Source organism: Scyliorhinus torazame, chromosome 5 (genome assembly GCF_047496885.1).
Source record: "Scyliorhinus torazame isolate Kashiwa2021f chromosome 5, sScyTor2.1, whole genome shotgun sequence".
NCBI classification, from domain to species: domain Eukaryota; kingdom Metazoa; phylum Chordata; class Chondrichthyes; order Carcharhiniformes; family Scyliorhinidae; genus Scyliorhinus; species Scyliorhinus torazame.
Genome location: NC_092711.1, coordinates 143,048,042 through 143,070,049, shown reverse-complemented (window position 1 = coordinate 143,070,049; position 22,008 = coordinate 143,048,042). Strand labels below are relative to the sequence as shown.

The 22,008-nt window shown below is 47.6% G+C and overlaps 2 protein-coding genes across 2 annotated transcripts in view; one reads left to right on the top strand and one right to left on the bottom strand.

The window, feature by feature from the left end:
• The window catches only part of LOC140417948 (uncharacterized), a 142,860-nt gene that overhangs the window by 53,848 nt on the left and 67,004 nt on the right, over positions 1-22,008 (bottom strand). The gene's annotated exons all lie outside the window — the stretch shown is intronic.
• Positions 446-17,228, top strand: LOC140419928 (uncharacterized). Its single transcript, XM_072503986.1, has 2 exons — positions 446-876; positions 9,133-17,228. The coding sequence occupies exon 2, from the start codon at positions 9,395-9,397 to the stop codon at positions 10,598-10,600; it is 1,206 nt and encodes a 401-aa protein (XP_072360087.1). The 5' UTR covers positions 446-876; positions 9,133-9,394; the 3' UTR covers positions 10,601-17,228.

The following is a 22,008-nucleotide window of genomic DNA, read 5'->3' as shown; positions in this document are numbered from 1 at the left end:
GCAACCCACCACCAACCCACCCCGGGCTGCAGGCGGCGGGCGCGGCCTTCCGTTAGAATTCCAACCCTGGCCCCAATCCGACCTGCCGCTTTCAGTAACATATCCAGCTCCCCTCCTTCCTCCATTCCGCAAACGCCGACCTGGCCCTCCGAGAGCCTGCGCTTGATGGAGACAGCGCAGAGGGAGCTCCACTCCCCATCCACCCCCTGCTACGCCTGTCCTGGGCCAAGCCTTCCAGAGTCTGCACCCTCCCTGGATTCACTTCCTTTCCCTTCAGTTGCTGCACGTGACCAATTGAAGGTCAGAATGAGAAAAGAAATGGAAAGGGAGAGAAAAGAAAGTGTTTTACTCACAGGTGTCGGAAACAGGAGGAGGTTTCAGTCTGTGTGAAGCTCAATCACCATTCACACAGAGCTCGCGTTGATTGGCTGGAGGAGCAGAGTCCTTCCGGTCCTAACTCTTCTCATTGGTCAACACCTCATCGGGAAGGTCAGGGGGTGAGCTTTTCCTCGCACATGCGCAGCCTCTCCTCTCTCTCTTGGACATGCGCAGTCCCGGGCCGGGAGGAGGGGAAATCACCGAGAGGCTTCTCGCTCTGGCCGGAGCTGTCAGCCGGTTGTCTGGAAATCTTGTCTCGAGGAGGGGGAACAATGAGTCGGGCGGAGCTGCCGCACTTGCGCACTGGAACCGTGAGACGTCACCACGGATTCCTTTGCGCGCGCCGCAAAGTTGTTGCCCAATGGGAAGAGTTGGTGAACCGGAAGGACTCTCTTCCTCCATCCAATCAGCCCCCCCATTGTCTGAATGCGGAAGCTGAACAATAAGCAAAACTAGGACCTCACACAGACTGAAAACTTCCTCCTCTCTCCAACATCTGTGAGTAAAACCCTTTATTTTCTCATTCTGAAGGGAATGGAAGTGAATCGAGGGAGGGTGCAGACTCTGAAAAGCTTGGCCCAGGTCTCTCTCTCTCGTAAAGACATTGACATCCTTTGCTCCCTCAGCTTGACACATTTATTTGTCTGGCTAAAAGGATGGTCTCTTTCCCAATGTTCACAATGAAAGGGCTGGTTTCCCCAGGAGATGGCTGACATTTAAGGAGACAGTAAATTAATATCAGACGGAGACATGTCTTGTGTTATGTGGTACAAATTAGATATTTATGGTTCTGTAATAAAGTATATTTATTATTATTTCTAGCCTTGTAATATTGTACTGTAGCTATGTGAAATATTTCCAGTCATCTCTTCCCTCAGAGGGTTATTAGTCTCTGGATTTCTCTTCCACAGGGACCAGTGGGGTGTGGGGGTCATTGAATATATTCACGGATGAGGTGGACAGATTTTTAATAAGTTATTATTTTAAAAATCATTTTTAAACAATGAGTGCCACAGAGTAACAGAAAAAATGGTGGGAAATGGGCACAAAGCGGAACAAGAGATATTGCCAACATAAATCCAAGCAACACGTTGCAGAATTAATTTGGAACAGGATATTTGAGGGACCAGAGCCTCGAGATGAAATGCCAGATCAATTGAACAACCAGTTAACAGGTTAAAATAGACCATCAAGTCCTGGCAGCATCCTTGTAAATCTCTTCTGCACTCTTTCTAGTTTAACAATATCCTTCCTATAATAGGCTGACCAGAACTGTTCCTCATCATCCAGATGAGTTTTCTGCACTAAGGTTATGTCGACTTTCTCCTTAAGAAAGGAGAGGATGTTTTTCCTTCTGATAGGGTGATGGATACCCCGTACATTGCCTGAGAAAATTTGCAGATTAACTGCCACCATTAGTTAGGCGACAGAGAGAACAGGAACAGATTTTCACACCACAATCGTGCGTGCGTACCCCCTCCTCCAACTCACTTTACACCAGAGGCACCAAAGTCTCCCCAAACTGCTCCTTTCACAGATAAAAGCCCCGTCTGTACCAGAGTAGGATAAAGTCAACATAACCCCTCCCATTATAACAAAAATACAAATGAATCACCACCACAATAGATCCAAGGGGACATTCCTCAATAAGACTGAGGACCCGGAGGATTAACCCGATGGCCAGACTGGCGTTACCCTCAGGATACCTTCTCCAAACTGAGGAGAAGAAAAGAAGGGCCAACAAGGGAATGGGGATCGGATGTCCCTCCCACAATTTAGACCCACCCATGAAGACCTGCATCCACCACTTTCCACCCTTTGGCAATGGCGCCACGCGGTTCTGCCATGATTAACGCTCGGATAATAGAAGAAAGACAAAGGAATATAAGCACACAGCACATCTGCCATAACTGAGATAATATAATACAAGTCCCTGGAACACGCGAGGAGAAGAAGAAGACATTCAAACGTCCCTCACAGAATAACAACTCCCTTCAACAGGATAAAAGATAACAAATTCAGACAACAACACCATGATAGGGAAAGAGTCCGGATTAGAGCCTGAGTTAGTCTGAGCTGCAAATCTTCGCTCCAATTCTTCCCCTTCAAGGATTTAGCGAAGGCCAAGGCAGTAGTCGGATTATTGAAAGACTTGACGGAGTTGTCGGATACAATTTTCAGGGTCACAGGATAAAGCAACATAATTCACTGTAAAGTGAGGTGGGAGCCAGGTCCCACCTCCCCTTTCCCATCTCCAGGAACCTCTGGTGATCTTTCAAATTGTGGAAGTGAATGATTACAGACCTGGGATGAAAACTATCCCTCGGCCTCAAAGACAGGATCCGAGGCCCTTTCTAATTTGAAACGCCCAACTTCACATCCAACTTGAGAAAACGTGGCAGCCGGTCCTCAAAGGACCTAACAGGAGCCTTACCCTCCACACCTTCTGGCAGGTCGACTCCTTGGATGTTCGTTCTCTGACCCTCGGTTCTCGAGGTTCTCCAGGAGTCCACCACACCACTCAGCCGGTTTTCCAAGGATTGAATTCTTGCCTCCGCCGAGGGGGCATCTTGCTCAATGTTCAGGATTCTCTCCTCCGGATCATCGAGCCTCTTCATGGTGTTTTACAGCTCGGCCTCATGAGCTCACAGATATTGAGTCAGCACACTCAGCCTCTGGTCAATAATACGGAGAATGACTTCCGGGTGCGGCGATGACCAGCTGAGTCGCACGTTTCGGCAGCTCCCGGTGGAACGGACTTTTGGGCTCTTAATAAGAGCCCCAACGGCAATTTTAACGGCTAAAAGTACTGTGCGGCGAACCAGAAGGGAATCCCCCCTGGATACGGATGAAAAAAGGAGAGGAAGGTGGCCGGATTGTGGTGGATCCTTTAGAGCAGCGGCAAGGAAGGCAAGCAAAAACCAAGATGGCGTCGGAAGGTGGCAGTTTAATATGGGGCCCTGAACAACACGAGTTCTTGAAACGCTGTGTGGAAGAACTCAAAAAGGAAATGAAGAAGGAGCTGTTGGCCCCGATATTACAGGCGATCGAAGGGCTAAAGGAGGAGCAAAAGACCCAGGAGCGGGAGCTTCGGGTCGTGAAGGCAAAGGCTGCCAAGAATGAGGACGACACACAGGGCCTGGTGGTGAAGACGGAGATGCACGAGGCACACCATAAACGATGTGTGGAAAGGCTGGAGGCACTGGAGAACAACGCGAGGAGGAACAGCCTAAGGATTCTTGGTCTTCCTGAAGGTGCGGAGGGAGCGGACGTCGGGGCATATGTGAGCACGATGCTGCACTCGTTAATGGGAGCGGAGGCCCTGGCGGGTCCGCTGGAGGTGGAGGGAGCATACCGAGTGATGGCGCGAGGACTGAGAGCAGGAGAAATTCCGAGAGCCATAGTGGTGAGATTCCTCCGTTTTAAGGACAGAGAGATGGTCCTTAGATGGGCAAAGAAAACTCGGAGCAGTAAGTGGGAGAACGCGGTGATCCGCGTATATCAAGACTGGAGTGCGGAGGTGGCGAGAAGGAGGGCGAGCTTTAATCGGGCCAAGGAGGTGCTTCACAAAAAGAAGATAAAATTCGGAATGCTGCAACCGGCAAGACTGTGGGTCACATATCAAGGGAGGCACCACTACTTTGAGACGGCGGATGGGGCGTGGACTTTTGTCGTGGAAGAAAAATTGGAATGAGCGGGTTATTTAATAATAATTTTTAAAAAAGAACGTTTGAAACAAAGTGGTGGGGCGAGTATGGGGGGCGAAGAGGGGGGTAAAAAGGGGGGAAAGAGGAGTTTTATGTTATTAATCCTGCGATGTGGTAACTTTCCTCTCTTCCACAGGAGGTGGTGGGGGGAGGAAAGGAGGTGGAGGAGATGGGGCGTTGGCCATTGGGGGCGGGGCCAAGGGGGAAGCGCGGGCTCGGTTCCCGCGCTATGATAATCATGGCGGGAATAGGGAAGCAGGAAGGAGGGGGCGTCGCACGGTGCGAGCCGAGGTCACGGGGGGAAGCCGAGGTCGGCCAGAGTTTGCTGACTTCTGGGAGCAACATGGGGGGTGTAACTACGCTAGTGGGGGTTCTAGCGGGGGGGGGGGGGTGGGAGGGGGGAATTATTGGGCTGCTGCTGCTGGGGAGAGGGGGGAGCTGGTATGGGGTGGGATGGGCGGGGGGGCACCGCCTGGGGGGACACAGCTGCGTGGGAACTGGGTGAGGAGCTGGAAAAAGGGGATGGCTAATCGACAAGTGGGGGGGGGGGTAAAAAGCCCCCCAACCCGGCTGATCACGTGGAACGTGAGAGGGCTGAACGGGCCGATAAAGAGGGCACGGGTACTCGCACACCTTAAGAAACTTAAGGCAGACGTGGTTATGTTACAGGAAACGCACTTGAAACTGATAGACCAGGTGAGACTACGCAAAGGTTGGGTGGGGCAGGTGTTCCATTCGGGGCTAGATGCGAAAAACAGGGGGGTGGCTATATTAGTGGGGAAGCGGGTAATGTTTGAGGCAAAGACTATAGTGGCGGATAACGGGGGCAGATACGTGATGGTGAGTGGCAAACTACAGGGGGAGACGGTGGTTTTGGTAAACGTATATGCCCCGAACTGGGATGATGCCAATTTTATGAGGCATATGCTAGGACGCATCCCGGACCTAGAGGTGGGAAAGTTGGTAATGGGGGGAGATTTCAATACGGTGTTGGAACCAGGGCTGGACAGGTCGAGGTCCAGGACTGGAAGGAGGCCGGCAGCAGCCAAGGTGCTTAAAGATTTTATGGAGCAGATGGGAGGAGTAGACGCGTGGAGATTTAGCAGACCTAGGAGTAAGGAGTTTTCGGTTTTCTCCTATGTCCACAAAGTCTAGACTTTGTGGACATAGGAGAAATAGACTTTTTTGTTTTGGGAAGGGCGTTGATCCCGAAGGTGAGGGGAAAGGAGTATACGGCTATAGCCATTTCGGATCACGCTCCACATTGGGTGGACTTGGAGATAGGGGAGGAAACAGAAGGGCGCCCACCCTGGAGAATGGACATGGGACTAATGGCAGATGAGGGGGTGTGTCTAAGGGTGAGGGGGTGCATTGAAAAGTACTTGGAACTCAATGATAATGGGGAGGTCCAGGTGGGAGTGGTCTGGGAGGCGCTGAAGGCAGTGGTTAGAGGGGAGCTGATATCAATAAGGGCACATAAAGGAAAGCAGGAGAGTAGGGAACGGGAGCGGTTGCTGCAAGAACTTCTGAGGGTGGACAGGCAATATGCGGAGGCACCGGAGGAGGGACTGTACAGGGAAAGGCAAAGGCTACACGTAGAATTTGACTTGCTGACAACGGGTACTGCAGAGGCACAGTGGAGGAAGGCACAGGGTGTACAGTACGAATATGGGGAGAAGGCGAGCAGGTTGCTGGCCCACCAATTGAGGAAAAGGGGAGCAGCGAGGGAAATAGGGGGAGTGAGGGATGAGGAAGGAGAGATGGAGCGGGGAGCGGAGAGAGTGAATGGAGTGTTCAAGGCATTTTATAAAAAATTATACGAAGCTCAACCCCCGGATGGGAGGGAGAGAATGATGGGCTTTCTGGACCGGCTGGAATTTCCCAAGGTGGAGGAGCAGGAAAGGGTGGGACTGGGAGCACAGATTGAAATAGAGGAAGTAGTGAAAGGAATTAGGAGCATGCAGGCGGGGAAGGCTCCGGGACCAGATGGATTCCCAGTTGAATTTTACAGAAAATATGTGGACTTGCTGGCCCTGCTACTGATGAGGACCTTTAATGAGGCAAAGGAAAGGGGACAGCTGCCCCCGACTATGTCTGAGGCAACGATATCGCTTCTCCTAAAGAAGGAAAAGGACACGCTGCAATGCGGGTCCTATAGACCTATTTCCCTCCTAAATGTAGACGCTAAGATTCTGGCCAAGGTAATGGCAATGAGGATAGAGGATTGTGTCCCGAGGGTGGTCCATGAGGACCAAACTGGGTTTGTGAAGGGGAGACAGCTGAATACGAATATACGGAGGCTGCTAGGGGTAATGATGATGCCCGCACCAGAGGGGGAAGCGGAGATAGTGGTGGCGATGGATGCTGAGAAAACATTTGATAGAGTGGAGTGGGATTATTTGTGGGAGGTGCTGAGGAGATTTGGTTTTGGAGATGAGTATGTTGAATGGGTGCAGCTGTTGTATAGGGCCCCAGTGGCGAGTGTGGTCACGAATGGACGGGGATCTGCGTACTTTCGGCTCCATAGAGGGACAAGGCAGGGATGCCCTCTGTCCCCATTATTGTTTGCACTGGCGATTGAGCCCCTGGCAATAGCACTGAGGGGTTCCAAGAAGTGGAGGGGAGTACTTAGAGGAGGAGAAGAACACCGGGTATCTCTGTATGCGGATGACTTGTTGTTATATGTAGCGGACCCGGCGGAGGGGATGCCAGAGATAATGCGGACACTTCGGGAGTTTGGAGAATTCTCAGGATATAAACTGAACATGGGGAAAAGTGAGTTGTTTGTGGTGCATCCAGGGGAGCAGAGCAGAGAAATAGAGGACTTTCCGCTGAGGAAGGTAACGAGGGACTTTCGTTACTTGGGGATCCAGATAGCCAAGAATTGGGGTACATTGCATAGGTTAAATTTAACGCGATTGGTGGAACAAATGGAGGAGGACTTCAAGAGATGGGACATGGTATCCCTGTCACTGGCAGTGAGGGTGCAGGCGGTTAAAATGGTAGTCCTCCCGAGATTCCTCTTTGTGTTTCAGTGCCTCCCAGTGGTGATCACGAAGGCTTTTTTCAAAAGGATCGAAAAGAGTATCATGAGTTTTGTGTGGGCCGGGAAGACCCCGAGAGTGAGGAAGGGATTCTTACAGCGTAGTAGGGATAGGGGGGGGCTGGCACTACCGAGCCTAAGTGAGTACTACTGGGCCGCCAATATCTCAATGGTGAGTAAGTGGATGGGAGAAGAGGAGGGAGCGGCGTGGAAGAGATTGGAGAGGGCGTCCTGTAGGGGGACTAGCCTACAAGCTAGGGTGATGGCCCCATTGCCGTTCTCACCGAAGAAATACACCACAAGCCCGGTGGTGGTGGCGACTTTGAAAATTTGGGGACAGTGGAGACGGCATAGGGGAAAGACGGGAGCCTTGGTGGGGTCCCCGATAAGAAATAACCATAGGTTTGCCCCGGGGAGAATGGATGGGGGATTTGTAATATGGCAAAGAGCAGGAGTAACGCAACTGAAAGATCTGTTTGTGGAGGGGAAGTTCGCAAGTCTGGGAGCGCTGACCGAGAAATATGGGTTGCCCCAAGGGAATGCATTCCGGTATATGCAACTGAAGGCTTTTGCGAGGCAACAGGTGAGGGAATTCCCGCAGCTCCCGACGCATGAGGTGCAGGACAGAGTGATCTCAAAGACATGGGTGGGGGACGGTAAGGTGTCAGATATATATAGGGAAATGAGGGACGAGGGGGAGATTATGGTAGATGAGCTGAAAGGGAAATGGGAAGAAGAGCTGGGGGAGGAGATTGAGGAGGGGCTGTGGGCGGATGCCCTAAGTAGGGTAAACTCATCGTCCTCGTGTGCCAGGCTAAGCCTGATTCAATTTAAGGTGTTACACAGGGCGCATATGACTGGAGCACGGCTCAGTAAATTTTTTGGGGTAGAGAGGATAGGTGTGCGAGATGCTCGCGAAGCCCAGCGAATCACACCCACATGTTCTGGTCATGTCCGGCACTACAGGGGTTCTGGGTGGGGGTGACAAAGGTGCTTTCGAAAGTAGTGGGGCTCCAGGTCGAACCAAGCTGGGGGTTGGCTATATTTGGGGTTGCACAAGAGCCGGGAGTGCAGGAGGCGAGAGAGGCCGATGTTTTGGCCTTTGCGTCCCTCGTAGCCCGGCGCAGGATACTGTTGATGTGGAAGGAAGCCAAGCCCCCGGGGGTGGAGACCTGGATAAATGACATGGCAGGGTTTATAAAGCTGGAACGGATTAAGTTCGTCCTAAGGGGATCGGCTCAAGGGTTCACCAGGCGGTGGCAACCGTTCGTCGAATACCTCACAGAAAGATAGAGGGAATGGAAAAGAAGAAGGCAGCAGCAGCAGCCCAGCGGGGTGGGGGTGGGGGGGGGGGGGGGGGGGGGGAGAGGAACCAGAAGGACTCTCAGGGTTGTTAATATATATGTACAATATGTATAGGTCGTTGCTATAAATAATTGTATATTGGACTGTTAAATCATATTTTTGGAGAGTGTTTATCTGAGACAAGTCAGTTGCCATTTAGTTTTCGTTTTTGTTATATATTATTTATTCTTTGTTTATAAAACAGGTCATTGTTACTTATACTGTTATATTATTGTGTAAAGGATACACAATGTACTGTGATGGTTGACCAAAAATTCTCAATAAAATATTTTTTAAAAATAAATAATAATAATACGGAGAATGTCGCTGACATAGATCGGCCAATGATCCCACAGAATAGACGAGCAGGCTTGATGGGCCGAATGGCCTACTGCAGCTCGTATTTGTTATGATCTCTGTGCCTTGGACAGGAAGCAGTGAGCTTGGATCTGTCAATCAGCCTGAATCAGCACCTTCAGGAGAATTGGGAGGGTGAATATTAGATACAGCAGAGTGAGAATGGAGGGAGAGTGTGTGGGACGGAGATTTACAGCTTTTGGGGAATGAGAGAGTAAAGAATGTTCTCTAGGAACTAGAATTGTCTGTTCTGAATTTCTATTCTGTACTGACAGTGATGTCTTTTGTAAATTGTTTTTACAGGATATTAGACGAAGAGGAGGAATTACAGAGAGAAACCTCAAACTTTACGTCTCGATCTGGCTGAGTCTCTCAATTCCTTGGAACTGAATATTATCGGCCTTTGAATCTCGAAGGAGAAATGTTTGTCTGTTCTGTCGGCTTCAAATGATTTTAACCATCAGTGTGACTGGAAAAGCACCGAGACACACACACCCGAGTGAGAGTGTTCCAGGGCGCTATCAACTGATAGTCAAACCTGGAGAGAAAGGAGGAGACCCAGAACATGGAGAAACCGTGGAAATGTGGGGACTGTGGAAAGGGATTCAGGGCTCCATCAAAGCTGGAAGTTCATCGACGCAGTCACACTGGGGAGAGGCCGTTCACCTGCTCTGTGTGTGAGAAGGGATTCAGTCGGTTATCCACCCTGCAGTCACACCAGCGAGTTCACACTGGGAAGAGGCCGTTCACCTGCTCTCAGTGTGAGAAGGGATTCACTGAGTTATCCAGACTGCGGAAACACCAGCGAGTTCACACTGGGGAGAGGCCATTCAAGTGCTCTCAGTGTGAGAAGGGATTCACTCAGTTATCCAGCCTGCAGACACACCAGCGAGTTCACACTGGGGAAAGGCCGTTCACCTGCTCTCAGTGTGAGAAGGGATTCACTCAGTTATCCAGCCTGCAGGCACACCAGCGAGTTCACACTGGGGAAAGGCCGTTCACCTGCTCTCGGTGTGAGAAGGGATTTGTTGCTTCAACGAACCTGCGGAAGCACCAGCGAGTTCATACTGGGGAGAGACCGTTCACCTGTTCTCAGTGTAAGAAGGGATTCACTCAGTTATCCAGCCTGCAGACACACCAGCGAGTTCACACTGGGGAGAGGCCGTTCACCTGCTCTCAGTGTGAGAAGAGATTTACTACTTCATCGAGCCTGCTGACACACCAGCGAGTTCACACTGGGGAGAGGCCGTTCACTTGCTCTCAGTGTGAGAAGGGATTCACTACTTCATCGAGCCTTCTGACACACCAGCGAGTTCACACTGGGGAGAGGCCGTTCACCTGCTCTCAGTGTGAGAAGGGATTCGCTCAGTTATCCCACCTGCAGATACACCAGCGAGTTCACACTGGGGAGAGGCCGTTCACCTGCTCTCAGTGTGAGAAGGGATTCACTCAGTTATCCAGCCTGCAGACACACCAGCGAGTTCACACTGGGGAGAGGCCGTTCACCTGCTCTCACTGTGAGAAGGGATTTACTACTTCATCGAGCCTGTTGACACACCAGCGAGTTCACACTGGAGAGAGGCCGTTCACTTGCTCTCAGTGTGAGAAGGGATTCACTACTTCATCGAGCCTTCTGACACACCAGCGAGTTCACACTGGGGAGAGGCCGTTCACCTGCTCTCAGTGTGAGAAGGGATTTGCTCAGTTATCCCACCTGCAGATACACCAGCAAGTTCACACAGGGGAGAAGGTGTTAACCTGCTCTTATTGAGAGAAGGGATTCAGATATCCAGACACCCTGCGGGAACACGAGTGAGTTCACACCTGGCAGAGGCCATTCACCTGCTCTGAGCAGGGGAGACATTCAATGATCCGTCCCAAGTCCGGAGACACTAGTGAGTTAATGCTGGGGAGAGACCATTCATCTGCTCACAATGTGGGAGGGGGGGGGTTTGTGATTCATCGCACCTGTTGTGACTCGGACAAGTTCACAAATTACAGATGTTGGCTCCGTTGTTATTGTTTCTGCTCTCACTGACATCCAGGAGTGCATTCTGTTCATTTTGACATCTGGTGAATGGTGATGGTTGGAGGGTTTCTTTCTGCTGGACTGGCCGGTCTAACACCTCTGCCTCCGGTGGGCTGACAATTTTTGAGCCTCGTTGCGATTACCTGGTTCCAAGTTTGACGAGGAGCACAGAATGAAAAGGTGTTTGCACGTTGGAAGATATTTAGTCCCCAAATTAGCCACGTTGCCATGAAGATGGGCTATGGTGGTTACAGGGTTCTTTTGTCTAATTTATCCGGGTGTTTCTCACAGAAGGAAACTGTCATGGTATGAGGGGCAAGTTGTCTGTGGTAGATTGGGAAATTACAATAAACATATCACTGAAAGTGGCAACGCAGGTGGATAAGGAGCTAAGAAGGCAGACGGCATGCTTGTCTTCATTGGTCGGGGCATTGAGTATAAAAATTGGCAAGTCATGCTGCAGCTGTACAGAACCTTAGTTAGGCCACACGTGGAATATTGCCCACAATTCTGGTCACCACATTACCAAAAGGATGTGGAGGCTTTGGAGAGAGTACAGAGGAGGTTTACCAGGATGTTTCCTGGCCTGGAGAGTATTAGCTACGAGGAGATGTTGGATATACTCCTATTGTTTTCACTAGAGTGACGGAGTTGAGGGACGACCTGATAAAAGTTTACAAAATTGAGTGGCACGGACAGAGTGGATAGTCAGAAGCTTTTTCCCAGGTTGGAAAAGTCAATTACCAGGTGACATAGGTTTAAGGTGCGAGGGGCAAAGTTTAGAGGAGATGTGCGAGGGAAGTTTTTTTACACAGAGGGTGGTGAGTGCCTGGAACTCACTGCTGGAGGAGGTGGTGGAAGCAGGTACGATAGTGACGTTTAAGAGGCATCTTGATGAATACATGAATAGGATAGGAATAGACGGATACGGACCCTGGAAGCACAGAAGGTTTTAGTTTAGACAGACATCATGATCCGAGCAGTCTTGGTGGGCCGAAGGGCCTGTTCCTGTGCTGTACTGTTCTTTGTTCTTTGTTGTTCTATGTATGACGATAGACAATAGACAGGTAACCACTCGCATTTTATTTACATAAAATATAGATTCCTTTAAGAAGCAAAGATTAAACAGCAAAATGAAGCTATCGTGGCTAACAAGAAAAGTTAAAGATTCTATTCGATCAATGGAGGAGACTCAAAGTGGCTAAAATGTTAGTGAGCCTGAGGATTGGGAACTTGGTTTAGAATTCAGCAAAGGAGGACCAAGAAACTGATAAAGAGAAAATAGAATATGAGAGCAAACTGGGGAGAACTGGAAAAGCTCCGATAGGAATGTGAAAGGGAAAAGATTAGCAAAGACCAATGTGGGTCCATTCCAGGCAGAGAGAGGAGAGTTTATAATGGGGAATAAGGAAATGGCAGAGAAACTAAACAATGTGTGTTTGTATTCACGGAGGAAGATATAGAAATTGCCCCCAAAACACGAGAGAACCAAGGGACTGGTGAGCACGAGGAACTGAAAGAGATTAGTATTAGTGAAAAAGTGGCACTGGAGAAATTAATGTGGTTGAAAGTTAATAAATCCCCAAAAGCTGATGCTCTACATCCCAGAGTGTTGAAAGAGGCGGCTGGAGAGATAGTGGATACGTTGGTGATCACCTTTCAAAATTCTATAGATTCTGGAATGGTACCTGCAGATTGGAAGGTGGTAAATGTATTTAAGGAGGGGGAGAGAAAACGGGGAACTACAGACCCATTAGCCTGACATCAGTAGGAGGGAAAATGCTACAATCTATTATAAAGGATGTGATAACATCCGAATTAGGAGCAGGAGTAGGCCACTCGGCCCCTCGAGCCTGCTCCACCATTCAATAAGTTCACGGCTGATCTGATTGAAACCTCAACTCCAAAGAGGCTCCTTAGAAAATACATCTGAGGAGATAGTAATAATATTCTTTATTATTATAATCTTTATTATTGTTACAAATAGGCTTACATTAACACTGCAATGAAGTTACTGTGAAAATCCGCCAGTCGCCTCACTCCGGCACCTGTTTGGGTACACAGAGGGAGAATTCAGAATGTCCAATTCACCTAACAAGCACGTCTTTTGGGACTTGTGGGAGGAAACCCACGCAGTTTTGGGGAGAACGTGGAGACTCCGTACAGACAGAGACCCAAGCCGGGAATTGAACCCGGGTCCCTGGAGCTGTGAAGCAACAGTGCTAACCACCATGTGCCTCCATGCCACTGTGTCAGTTACAGGGAACAAGGAAATGGCAGAGGAGTTTACCAGATATTTTTGCATCAGTCTTTATGGTGGAAGATACTTTGCCTATCCCATTAATACTAAAGAATGGAGCAATTAAACACCATCACTGGAGAAGTTGTATTGGACAAACTAATGGGGATAAGATAAGTCCCCTGGATGGCTGCATCCAAGGATCCTAAAAGAAATGTCTACAGAGATAGTGGGTGCTTTGATTGTAATTTTCCAAAAATCCTTGGGTTCTGTCGAAGTACCAGAGGATTGGAAAACTGCCAATGTGACAACCCTCCGAATCAGAATGGGAGGGAGGCAAAAAACGAGACACTATAGGGCGATTAGCCTAACATTTATTGTTGAAAAAAATATTGGAATCAATTATTGGGAAGTAGTAGGAGCACATTGAGAAAATCATAATCTAATCAAGCAGAGTCAAACATGGCTTTGTGAAAGGGAAACCGTGTCTGACTAATTTATCAGAGTGTTTCGAGGAAGTCTCAACCAGAGTGGATAGAGGGGGACCAGTAGATGTGTTGTATTTAAACTTCCAGAAGACCTTTGACAAGGTACCTCACAAAACGTTAAGTCATGAGATAAGAACCCATGGAGTTGGCCTGAATAGAGAATTGGCTAATGACCAGGAAACAGCGAGTGGGGATAAGGGGTTCTTTTTCAGGTTGGTGACCTGTAACCAGTGGAGTTCCACAGGGATCAGTCCTGGGATCGCAACTGTGTACAATTTATATCAATGACTTGGAGGAAGGAAGCAAATGTACTGTGCCCAAATTTGAAGACAACAGAAAAATAGGTGGAAAGGCAAGTTGCGAGGGGGATACAAACAGTTTGCAAAGAGATATTGAGAGGTTCAGCAAGTGGACAAAAAGTTGCCACATGGAGCATAATGTGGGAAAATGTGAAGTTCATTTTGGAAGGGAGAAGAAAAGAACAGTATTATTTAAATAGAGAAAAACTGCAGAAAGCTGCACCACAAAGGGACTTGGGGAACTTGTGCACGAAACACAGAAAGCTAGCAGACAGGTGCAGCAGGTAATCAGGAAGGCTAATGGAATGTTGGCCCTGATTCCAAGGGGGTTGGAGTATAAGAGTCGGGAACTCTTGCTGCAGCTGTACAAGGTGCTGGTGAGACCACATCTGGAGAACTGAGAGCAGTTTTGATCCCCTTATGTCAGGAAATATATGATTTCATTGCCGGAGGTTTAGAGAAGGTTCACGAGGATGATCCCAGGTATGGAGGTGTCTTAGGAGCAAAGGTTAAACAGTTTGGGACTCTACTCATTGGAATTTAGAAGAATGAGAGGTGATCTCATTGAAACATACAGGTTTCTTAAGGAGCTTCACAGGGTAAATGCTGAGAGGATGTTTCCCCTCATGGGAGAATCAAGGACCAGAGGGCATAATCTCAGAATAAAGAGATGTCAATTTAAGACTGAGATGAGGAGGAAATTCTTCTGAGAGTCTTTGGAACAGTGAGAGTTGTGGGGACAGAGTCCTTTGTATATTTAAGGCCGAGATAGATTCTTGATCAGTGAGGGAACCAAGAATTACAGGGAAAGGGCAGGAAAGTGAATGTGTGAAATGTCAGATCAGCTGTGAACCTATTGAAAGATGGACCAGGCTGGAAGGGCCGAATGGCTTACTCCTGTTCCTATTCCGTCTGGTCTTAGTATGGTTTTACTCCCGCCTACCCACCCGATAACCTTTCACCCCCCCCCCCCCCCCTTGCTTTTCAAGAATCTATCCAGCCTGCCTACAAAATATTCAAAGTCTCGACTTCCACTGCCCTTTGAGGAAGAGAGTTCCAAAGACTCCAAACCCTCTGCCTTAAATGGGCAAGTTGTTACTTTTGAACTGACTCCAATTTCTAGATCCTCCCACAAGAGGAAACACCCTTTCCACATCCACCCTGTCAAGGCCCCTCAGGATCTTATACACTTCAATCAAGTCACCTAAACTCCATCAGACACAAGCCCAGTCTGTCCAATCATTCCTCATAAGACCAGCCTCCAATTCTAGGTATGAGTCCAGTAAACCTTCTCTGAACTGCTTCCAACATATTTACATCATTGCTTAAATGAGAGCAATACTGCACACAATGCTCCAGATGTGGTCTCACCAATGTCCTGTACAACTGAAGCAGAACTTCCCTACTTTTGTATTCAATTCCCCTCACAATGACATTCTATTAGCTTTCCTAATTACTTGCTGTACCTGTATACTCACCTTTTGTGATTCATGCTCTTGGACACCCAGATCCCTCTGAATCTCAGAGCTCTGCAATCTCTCATCATTTAGGTAATAAGCTTTTTTATTCTTCTGGCCAACATGGACAATCACACATTTTCCCACGTTCCCCATTTGGCAGATCTTCTTCCACTCATTTAAAATATACCTTTTTAACCTCCTTATGTCCTCTTCACAATTTACTTTCCTGCTTATCATTGTACCATTGGAACATAGGAGCAGGAGTTGGCCATTCAGCCTGTCTAGCCTGCTCCACCATTCAACACGATCATGGCTGATCATCCACTTCAATGCCTTTTCCCCCACACTATCCCCATGTCCCTTTGTGTTATTGGTATTTAGAAATCTGTCAGTCTCTGTTTTAAACGCACTCAATGACTGAACTTCCACAGCCCTCTGGGGTAGAGAATTCCAAAGATTTACAACTTGTAGATCTCTGTAGATCAAACCATTGCCCCGTTCTATCCCCGTATCCCTGTCAGTTTATTTCCCTCAAAAGCCCATCCAATTTCCCTTTGGAAACATTCCAACATCTCTGCTTCTCCCCGCATCGTAGGAAGTGGCTTCCAGATATTTCCCACTTTCTTCAAATGCAAATGAATCTCCGAGAGCACAGAAAGAGGCCATTCTGTCCATAGTTCCCATGCTAGCTCCTTGAATGAACTATCTAATTAGTCCCATCGCCCGATAAGTTTCTTTTTCTACAAAATCTGTCCAGTTCCCTTTTGAAAGTTATAGTTGAATTTACTTCCTGCACCATCATCAGGCAGTGAATCCCAACAACTCGTTCTGTTTTAAATCTAATAATTTCATGATACTCTGTTTGGATTTTCACAGGGATTTGAAATGGAGAGAAAGACATGGTTGTTGCACAAAATCAAGACTCAGTCTTTATGAGTGATCTTCATGAATGGGCAGAGTGTGAAATACCCAGGTTTGTGGTGCCAAGATGCCAGTCTGGCAGTGCCAAGGTGCACACTTCTCGGGGCTGGACCGGGGGGGCCACCCTGCCCTAACCCTGACCACTCGGGGGCATCCAGTGACGCGGGAACCCTTTCGGGACCCTGACGCCTGGCCCTTGTCCATGTGGGCCAATACTGATCGGCATCCATGTGAGTGACTGGGAAGGCACTTAAATCAAGGGAGGCCTTTAGATTGGGGGTCCTTCCCGTTAATGGGATGGAGATTGGCCTTAATCCGGCCAATGGGAATAGGCCGGTTAGATCAGAAACTGATTGGCGCTTGGTGCCCAGTTTCGGACTCTCCTGCGATCTAACTGGCGCACTTGGATTCGCGCCTTGCGCATCGTGGCCATTAGATCGTGCCCTGATTCTCATTCGCTGTAAAAATGTCAACGGTTAGTTGCTGTGTATAAAGAATGTGCAATGAGGATAAATGTACTGACAAAAGAGACCTTAAAGCTCTGATTAGCCTCAACATTTGAAACTGTATGAATAAGGGATTGTATAGAATCAGATAAAGGGATAGTATGAAACAGTTCTATTGTATTCCTGTCTAATATAATGAGAGAAGGTGGTGTCAGTAATTGGGGATCCAATTAAATTAATCTAGTGTCCAAATTGACCAATTATCATGTTACAACAGACCCAACTCTGACGCGAGTTAATGGTCACTTTGGGGATAAAAGTAGAGGTTACGAAGGTCTTCCTTGCTGGCCAAGTACTGAAGACTCCCGAGGCCGAGTTCCAAGGGAATTACTGTCAAAGAAGGAGCCAGAGAGGGTTACGCTTCTACAGACTGACCACCCGCATGAAGTTGTAAAAGTCAATGTCTTAAAGTTATTCAGTAAACTTTTTTCATTTCATAAACTTATTTTTAAATTTACTATCCAGAGAATTCTGTCTTTGTCTTAATTGGTTAAAGTCTTGTCTGAACCAAAGTGAATTTAATAAATGGTAAGTTGGGGGAGGCTGAAATCAATTAAGTTCCAGATAACAACATCAGATAACATGAACCTTCAATTTAAAAACTTGCATTTGTATAGCACCTTTCACAACCACAGGACGTCCCAAAGTGCTTTACAGCCAATGAAGTGCAGTCACTGTTGTAATGTAGGAAACGCAGCAGCCAATTTACACACAGCAAGATCCCACACACAGCAATGTGATAATGAGCAGATGATCTGTTTTTAGTGATGTTGATTGAGGGATAAATATTGACCAGGACACTGGGGATAACTCCTCTGCTCTTCTTCAAAATAGTGGCTGTGGGAACTTTTACACCCACCTGAGAGGGGCAGACAGGGCCTCAGTTTAACATCTTATTTGAAAGAAGGCTGTTCTCACAGTGCAGACTCCTTCAGTGCTGTGACGAGGAATGTTGGAACTGGCTTTTGTCCACAGGTCCCTGACTGGGATTTGATCCCACACCTTCTGACTCAGAGGTGAGAGAGCTGCCCACTGAGCCACGGCTCACGCTATAGACAATACAAAGTTAGAAAGGGAAAGTTACCCTTTAAAACCCCCATCCCTTTGCCTCCAGTGCCTAAATCTAATAATAAACCCCCCAGTATAAATAACATGTTTGACTGACAAATGTTGAAGTGTTGATTTAGAGACACAAGTTTTAACTTCCCATTTGAGCCTCGGGCACTTTTCTGTGTCTATTGGTCATGTCAATGACAGGCAGGAGACGGAGATGTGGGCTGAATTGGATTGGATTGGATTTCTTTATTGTCACGTGTACCGAGGTACAGTGAAAAGTATTTTTCTGTGAGCAGCTCAACAGATCATTAAGTCCATGTGAAGAAAAGGGAAGAAAAGAAAATACATAATAGGGCAACACAAGGTATACAATGTAACTACATAAGCACCAGCATCGGATGAAGCATACAGGGTGTAGTGTTAATGAGGTCAGTCCATTAGAGGGTCATTTAGGAGTCTGGTAACCGGAGAAAAAGCTGTTTTAGAGTCTGTTCGTGCGTGTTCTCAGACTTCTGTATCTCCTGCCCGATTTAGCTGAGAATAACGGGGCCTGCGCACCAGTTGGGAAACTGCCATGGGCGTCGCACTAATAGAGAGACAGGAAGGTGCTGGAGAACAGACTGGAAATGGGCCTCCAACCAATTCAGGAGGGCTAGAAGGGGTCACGAAAAGTCATTGGCAAATAGGGTTAAGGAAAATCCCAAGGCTTTTTACACGGACATAAAAAGCAAGAGGGTAGCCAGGGAAAGGGTTGGCCCACTGAAGGATAGGCAAGGGAATCTATGTGTGGAGCCAGAGGAAATGGGCGAGGTACTAAATGAATACTTTGCATCAGTATTCACCAAAGAGAAGAAATTGGTAGATGTTGAGTCTGGAAAAGGGTGTGTAGATAGCCTGGGTCACATTGAGATCCAAAAAGACGAGGTGTTGGGTGTCTTAAAAAATATTAAGGTAGATAAGTCCCCAGGGCCTGATGGGATCTACCCCAGAATACTGAAGGAGGCTGGAGAGGAAATTGCTGAGGCCTTGACAGAAATCTTTGGATCCTCGCTGTCTTCAGGGGATGTCCCGGAGGACTGGAGAATAGCCAATGTTGTTCCTCTGTTTAAGAAGGGTAGCAAGGATAATCCCGGGAACTACAGGCCGGTGAGCCTTACTTCAGTGGTAGGGAAATTACTGGAGAGAATTCTTCGAGACAGGATCTACTCCCATTTGGAAGCAAATGGACGTATTAGTGAGAGGCAGCACGGTTTTGTGAAGGGAAGGTCGTGTCTCACTAACTTGATAGAGTTTTTCGAGGATGTCACTAAGATGATTGATGCAGGTAGGGCAGTGGATGTTGTCTATATGGACTTCAGTAAGGCCTTTGACAAGGTCCCTCATGGTAGACTAGTACAAAAGGTGAAGTCACACGGGATCAGGGGTGAGCTGGCAAGGTGGATACAGAACTGGCTAGGCCATAGAAGGCAGAGAGTAGCAATGGAGGGATGCTTTTCTAATTGGAGGGCTGTGACCAGTGGTGTTCCACAGGGATCAGTGCTGGGACCTTTGCTCTTTGTAGTATATATATAAATGATTTGGAGGAAAATGTAACTGGTCTGATTAGTAAGTTTGCAGACGACACAAAGGTTGGTGGAATTGCGGATAGCGATGAGGACTGTCAGAGGATACAGCAGGATTTAGATTGTTTGGAGACTTGGGCGGAGAGATGGCAGATGGAGTTTAATCCGGACAAGTGTGAGGTAATGCATTTTGGAAGGTCTAATGCAGGTAGGGAATATACAGTGAATGGTAGAACCCTCGAGTATTGAAAGTCAAAGAGATCGAGGAGTACAGGTCCACAGGTCACTGAAAGGGGCAACACAGGTGGAGAAGGTAGTCAAGAAGGCATACGGCATGCTTGCCTTCATTGGCCGGGGCATTGAGTATAAGAATTGGCAAGTCATGGTGCAGCTGTGTAGAACCTTAGTTAGGCCACACTTGGAGTATAGTGTTCAATTCTGGTCGCCACACTACCAGAAGGATGTGGAGGCTTTAGAGAGGGTGCAAAAGAGATTTACCAGAATGTTGCCTGGTATGGAGGGCATTAGCTATGAGGAGCGGTTGAATAAACTCGGTTTGTTCTCACTGGAACGAAGGAGGTTGAGGGGAGACCTGATAGAGGTCTACAAAATTATGAGGGGCATAGACAGAGTGGATAGTCAGAGACTTTTCCCCAGGGAAGAGGGGTCAATTACTAGGGGGCATAGGTTTAAGGTGAGAGGGGCAAGGTTTAGAGTAGATGTACGAGGCAAGTTTTTTACGCAGAGGGTAGTGGGTGCCTGGAACTCGCTACCGGAGGAGGTGGTGGAAGCAGGGACGATAGTGACATTTAAGGGGCATCTTGACAAATACATGAATAGGATGGGAATAGAGGGATACGGACCCAGGAAGTGTAGAAGATTGTAGTTTAGTCGGGCAGCATGGTCGGCACGGGCTTGTAGGGCCGCAGGGCCTGTTCCTGTGCTGTACATTTCTTCGTTCTTCGTTCAATTGTTATATCGGTCACTCAGAGCTGAAGAGAAACCCGTCTCTTTAACTACATATAGTGGGAAGAGGCTGCAATGAAATCTGTCCCTTTTAACCTGCACAAAAACAGGAGGCTCAGATTCACAGGCTGCAGGAGGAGTCCATTCAGCCCATCGTGCCCCTGCTATCTCTTTGGAAGGACTCTCCCATTCATCCAACTGCTCTGCTCTTCCCCACAGCCCTGCAAATTCTTCCCATTCAAGTATTTACTCTTTGGAAAGATACTATTGAATCTGCTTTCAGGCCGATCAGAACAGCTCGCTGTGTCAAAAAATAAAATAAAATCTCATCTCCCTCTCTGACTCCTTTGCCAATTACCTCAGAGAGTCTCACTTTCTGTTAAAGAGCCTGTCAACCCCTCACCCACTTTCCCTAAAGTGCATCAATCTAATCATGAAAAGTCCAGAAAAATCAAATATTTTTCCTGATACAAGTTTAGTAATGAAACCGAACATGGTTTAAAAAAAGGAGAAAGTGACTTGAGGATCAAAGACAACCAGAGTAAAAGGATGTTCACAATGTTCTGGACCCAAATGGTTTCTTTTTGGTTCCTCTGTACCCTGTTCCTGTGACTCCCCACTTTGGGCACCGGGGCACATTCAGCCTGTTTGGGGATCGATGAGTATGAAAGCTCTGCGTGTTTAGGTTTGGTGATGTCAGTACATTGTAGTCACTAAAAAGAGTGGTGATTCCATGGAGAATAGCTGGAGTCAGCCATCAGTATCAGTTAGACATCACCTCATTTACACGTTTGTATAATTAATAAATTGTACTGTACGTAAGCTCGGTGATGAAATGTCTTCAGTGGTTGTCTCTTTAAGTGTTGAATACTGTACTGTAGCTTTAAGAATAAAAACACTGGTGTTAAGGTCAGGAAGGGGTCAGAGTACCAGCTATTCCCGGACACCCGGTTTGATACAAGTTTTAGTTCATCGTTAGAAGAGGCTCCAAGCTGATTGGCTCAATTTGTTGTGGGGAAGCTGGTAACACTTTTCCCATTGGTCAAGAGTCAGAAATATTTGATGAAAAAGTTGTTCGTTTTCATCAACAGCTGCACAGATTTGGGTTCAATGTCACAAACTTACCTTCAAAAAGGTCCATTGAGTAACTGGAGTCCATGCTGACTGTAGAACAATCCAGTCAGTCCCAATCCCCCTCGATGTCCCCGTTCCCCTGCAAGTTTATTTCCTTCCAGTGCCCATCAATTTCATTTTGAAATTGGTCGTTATCTCCAATTCCTCCACCCACGTGGGCAGTGAGTTCCAGGTCATTACCACTCACAGTGTAAAAATATTCTCCCTCACATCCCCCTGAAACACTTACCCAAAACCTGAAATCTGTGTCCCCCTCATCCTTGTCCCATCAGCTATTGGGAACAGCTTTTTTTTATCCACCTTACCTAACTCTATCATAACCTTGTCCACCTCTATCAAATCTCCCCACAACTTCCTTTGCTCCAAGGTGAACAACCCCAGCCTGACATCGACAATAAAGAATAAACAAACAGAATAATACCTGGGATCATATGGGAATGTTTGATTGTCCTGGACAGAAAGGAATTAGAATAACTCACCTTGGGTGTAGTTAACTGGAATGTATCAATCTGGTGTCCA